This window comes from Sinocyclocheilus rhinocerous, unplaced genomic scaffold (assembly GCF_001515625.1).
Source record: "Sinocyclocheilus rhinocerous isolate Xijiao unplaced genomic scaffold, SAMN03320098_v1.1 scaffold1636, whole genome shotgun sequence".
Taxonomy (NCBI): domain Eukaryota; kingdom Metazoa; phylum Chordata; class Actinopteri; order Cypriniformes; family Cyprinidae; genus Sinocyclocheilus; species Sinocyclocheilus rhinocerous.
In genome coordinates this window covers 707,741-711,045 of record NW_015628289.1, presented here as the reverse complement: position 1 = coordinate 711,045, position 3,305 = coordinate 707,741, and the positions used below count along the sequence as shown (strand labels likewise).

The 3,305-nt window shown below is 39.9% G+C and overlaps 1 protein-coding gene across 2 annotated transcripts in view; it reads left to right on the top strand.

The window, feature by feature from the left end:
* The first annotated feature begins 351 nt into the window (after nt 1-351).
* prkd3 (protein kinase D3) overlaps nt 352-3,305 on the top strand; it is an 84,866-nt gene continuing 81,912 nt past the window's right edge. For both annotated transcript variants that reach the window (XM_016548734.1, XM_016548733.1), the window contains exons 1-2: nt 352-684; nt 1,067-1,743. In XM_016548734.1, the coding sequence (XP_016404220.1) occupies nt 1,459-1,743 (285 nt within the window). In that variant the 5' untranslated portion in view covers nt 352-684; nt 1,067-1,458. The remainder of the gene's footprint in view (nt 685-1,066; nt 1,744-3,305) is intronic.

Below are 3,305 nucleotides of genomic sequence, written 5' to 3'. Positions count from 1 at the left end.
GTATTAAGAATTAAATGTATGTTAATATTTGAATGGAGTCATTTGTGTAAATTCAGCTATTATTATTATTATTATTATTATTCTTGAGGGCTATATGTACACATTGTTAGGTGAAATAGATTATTTAGGGCCGTAAAAATAAATAAAAATATGATCCCTCCTATTTGTAGTTAATGAGCAAACAATATGAGCTTTGTGGACAATCGCAGATTACAGCAAGAAAGAAATATTGCTAGAATGTAACTAATGTTCAGGACGCTACAAAGCGTTATTGCGTCATAGTGGCTGTGGAATGACGCCGGTAGAGGGCGCGAACACACGCTCCGCGCTTATTAACGGAAACTGCGCGTGAGAGACATGCGCGTCAGGCAGCGAGAGAAAGAGAAAAACATTTCTGCACTTCTGAAGCTCAACTTCACTTCTTCAGCTCGACAGACCTGCCGTTTCCTTCAGGTTTTACTTTCTCTGTCTGGGCGCTGTTTCTTATTTGCCCGCGGAAACGGAGAGCAGATATTGAGGCGCGTTTGAAGTAGCAGAATGTAACATGAAACGAGGATAGAAAGTTTTCAAATCGAGCTCATGTAAGGGACTCTATGACCGAGCGATGCTTACTGGCTAAATTAAGCCTCAGAAGCTTCAAAAAAAGAAACCCAGAGGCGTTCAAGTCCTCGTTTTCCATTGATAGTAAGTTTTTCTTCATCTCTTCACTTGTTATGGAAACGCCTTTCTAGCATTAAATGTATGTTTCCTCTCTTTTCCTCTTGTCTTCAGTGTATCCTTTTAGATTTTTATCATGATGATAAAGCCTGAACAAAGACATTGTATAACTTGTTTTGCTGGTATTTGTGGTCTTGTGCCAGTTATGTGATCTAGAGTGGGAGGGTCTCCAGATGTGCTTCCAGATGTGAGCTGGAGTTCTTCATGGCAAAAGACAAAAATGTGCAAAACTCTTCCAGAATACATTGAGTTTGAAGTTATGCTTATTATGCATGTAGATAATGGCTTGATGAGCTCTGTACCCCCCATTCAGGGAAATAAAGACTTGAATCTGTTTTGTTTCAAACAGGAATGAGAGTTGAATGAGGAGCTGGATGACAATGGAAGCCACTTTGTTAAGCATCACGCTGGCATCCTGATTGCTCAGCCGTGGAGTGACACTCTCAATCCAACATGTGCAACAAGTGCTGGAAATCACACAGCCAGCCATGAAGCATGCTATCCGGATTGCATGTTTTTAGAGGGAAACTTAGCGAAAAATAGGCGCCTTATTCTTGGGTCCAATTTCGCTACCTCGTACACCACGGATTGCACATGACTGCGGCGATTCTGCTCACCTGCCTTAGGACAGAAGAATATTGCGTTTAATTAAAACACAACCTGCTCACTCACTGGATATCAGCCACGGTTTCCAAGCTTGTCAGTTTTACACGGTTTACTTTCAATCTGTGGAAGAAACTAATGTCTGCCAGTAGTAGCACCTTTCCTCTGACCTTACCTAAACCCTTCGCCCACTCTCAGCATCAGACTGCACCCCCAACCCCTTCTCCATCACCCAGCCCTCCGGTGCCACTCTGTGTCCGTCTCTCCAATGGGAATCACAGCGTTCCGAGCCCCACCAGCTCCCTCCACGGAGTGTCCTTCCTCCTTCAGATCGGACTTACCAGGGAGATGGTCACCCTGGAGCCACACGATCTGTCCCTCAGTTCTGTGATGGATTTGGTCTGCTCCATAGTCGATCAAAAGGTAATAACCTTTCAAGGATATTTCTTATTTGCATGATCTACTCGCTTACTGAATCTAGGTGCTTGGTCACACTTTGTAAAATCATTTGAAAGTGTACCTGTCAAATCTCTACACATTTTTGCTTTACACAGTATATATGTTTTTAGACCATTTTCATTTTTGAAATTGAATTCTGGTAATTTCTGTAAAAGGGTAAGCCTAATTGACTGATGCGAGAGGTTTCCTGTAATCTTCAGGAAGTTGATTTAGGTGGATGAGCATGAGGAGCATTAGTGACTGATTAAAGAACACATTTTCATTCAATCTCATCTAAATCTGCTTTGATCCACATACATTTCCACAAACACGGCAGATGCGGTGGGACGCATGTTGCCAGAAGCACAGTTCCACTGTTCACAGGGTGAAGGCAATGGCTGTGGATTTCAGACCTCTGTCATAAATAAGTATTACAGTAAATACATGATTTGGTTTAAAGTAATTTGAATGCTTGGGTAGTTTGAAGAGAGAAAAAGCTATAGTGTCGAAGGCTATGTGTGTGGCCGCTGAAGTGTTGCTAGGCAGTGTTGGGAGTAACGCGTTACAAAAGTCGCGCATTTGTGGTTAAAAAGTGTTATATATATATATATATATATTTTTTTTTTTTAGAACATGGCACTTGTGTGTTAAATTATATTTAAATGATTTTCCCTTTTCTTATCACAGACTGTCTTTTTGTCATTGACCCACACAATGTTTTTAGTGTTGTTTACTTTACAGTAAAATATAGGCATATAGTTAAGCATGTGTCATTGTTGATCAATATAATATTGATATTTTAAACAAAGGTCTGGTGTATTTGACATGCATTATTATGACAGAACGCAGTGACCTCAAAAAATAATTTTTTAGAGTTATTTGGATAATACAAGCACATCTTTAACTGTCTGAGCTATAGTGTCGAAGGCTATGTGTGTGGCCGCTGAAGTGTTGCTAGGCAGTGTTGGGAGTAACGCGTTACAAAAGTAATGCATTACAGTAACTGATTGCTTTTTGCTGTAACGCAGTAGTGTAAGGAATTACTAATCAATTTTCAGTAATATTTTACTCTGTACATGTTCAGTAACGCATGCGTAACACACTTTTAGCCCAAAATTTTATTTTTCAAAGAAAAAAAAAAACAGCAAGACCGCGCAAAAATGCAGCAAGTAAGTTCTATTTCCTGTTCGTGGTCAGTCAATAGCCGCTTGTGGTGTCCAAGTTTGTAAATAAAGACTAAACGACAGCTTCTGATATCTCCCTCTTTACTGCGTTGAAGTTTAAAGTAAAGCATTTTCATGTTTCGGGCAGCTTGGATCACACATCTTTCCCGCAGCAGGTCACTCTGTTTCATTTGCTATTTTAAGATGCATTTCATCCATAGAAATGCATTATTCATTGCTGTAATTTGACGTGACTGGTGGAAGTTTTCCATGCTCGGTGGGCAGACACGACTAATCGGTAATGACATTTGTTGTCGATTATTTTCATTATCGATTATTATCGATTTTATCGATTGGATGTTGCAGCCCTATATATATATATAA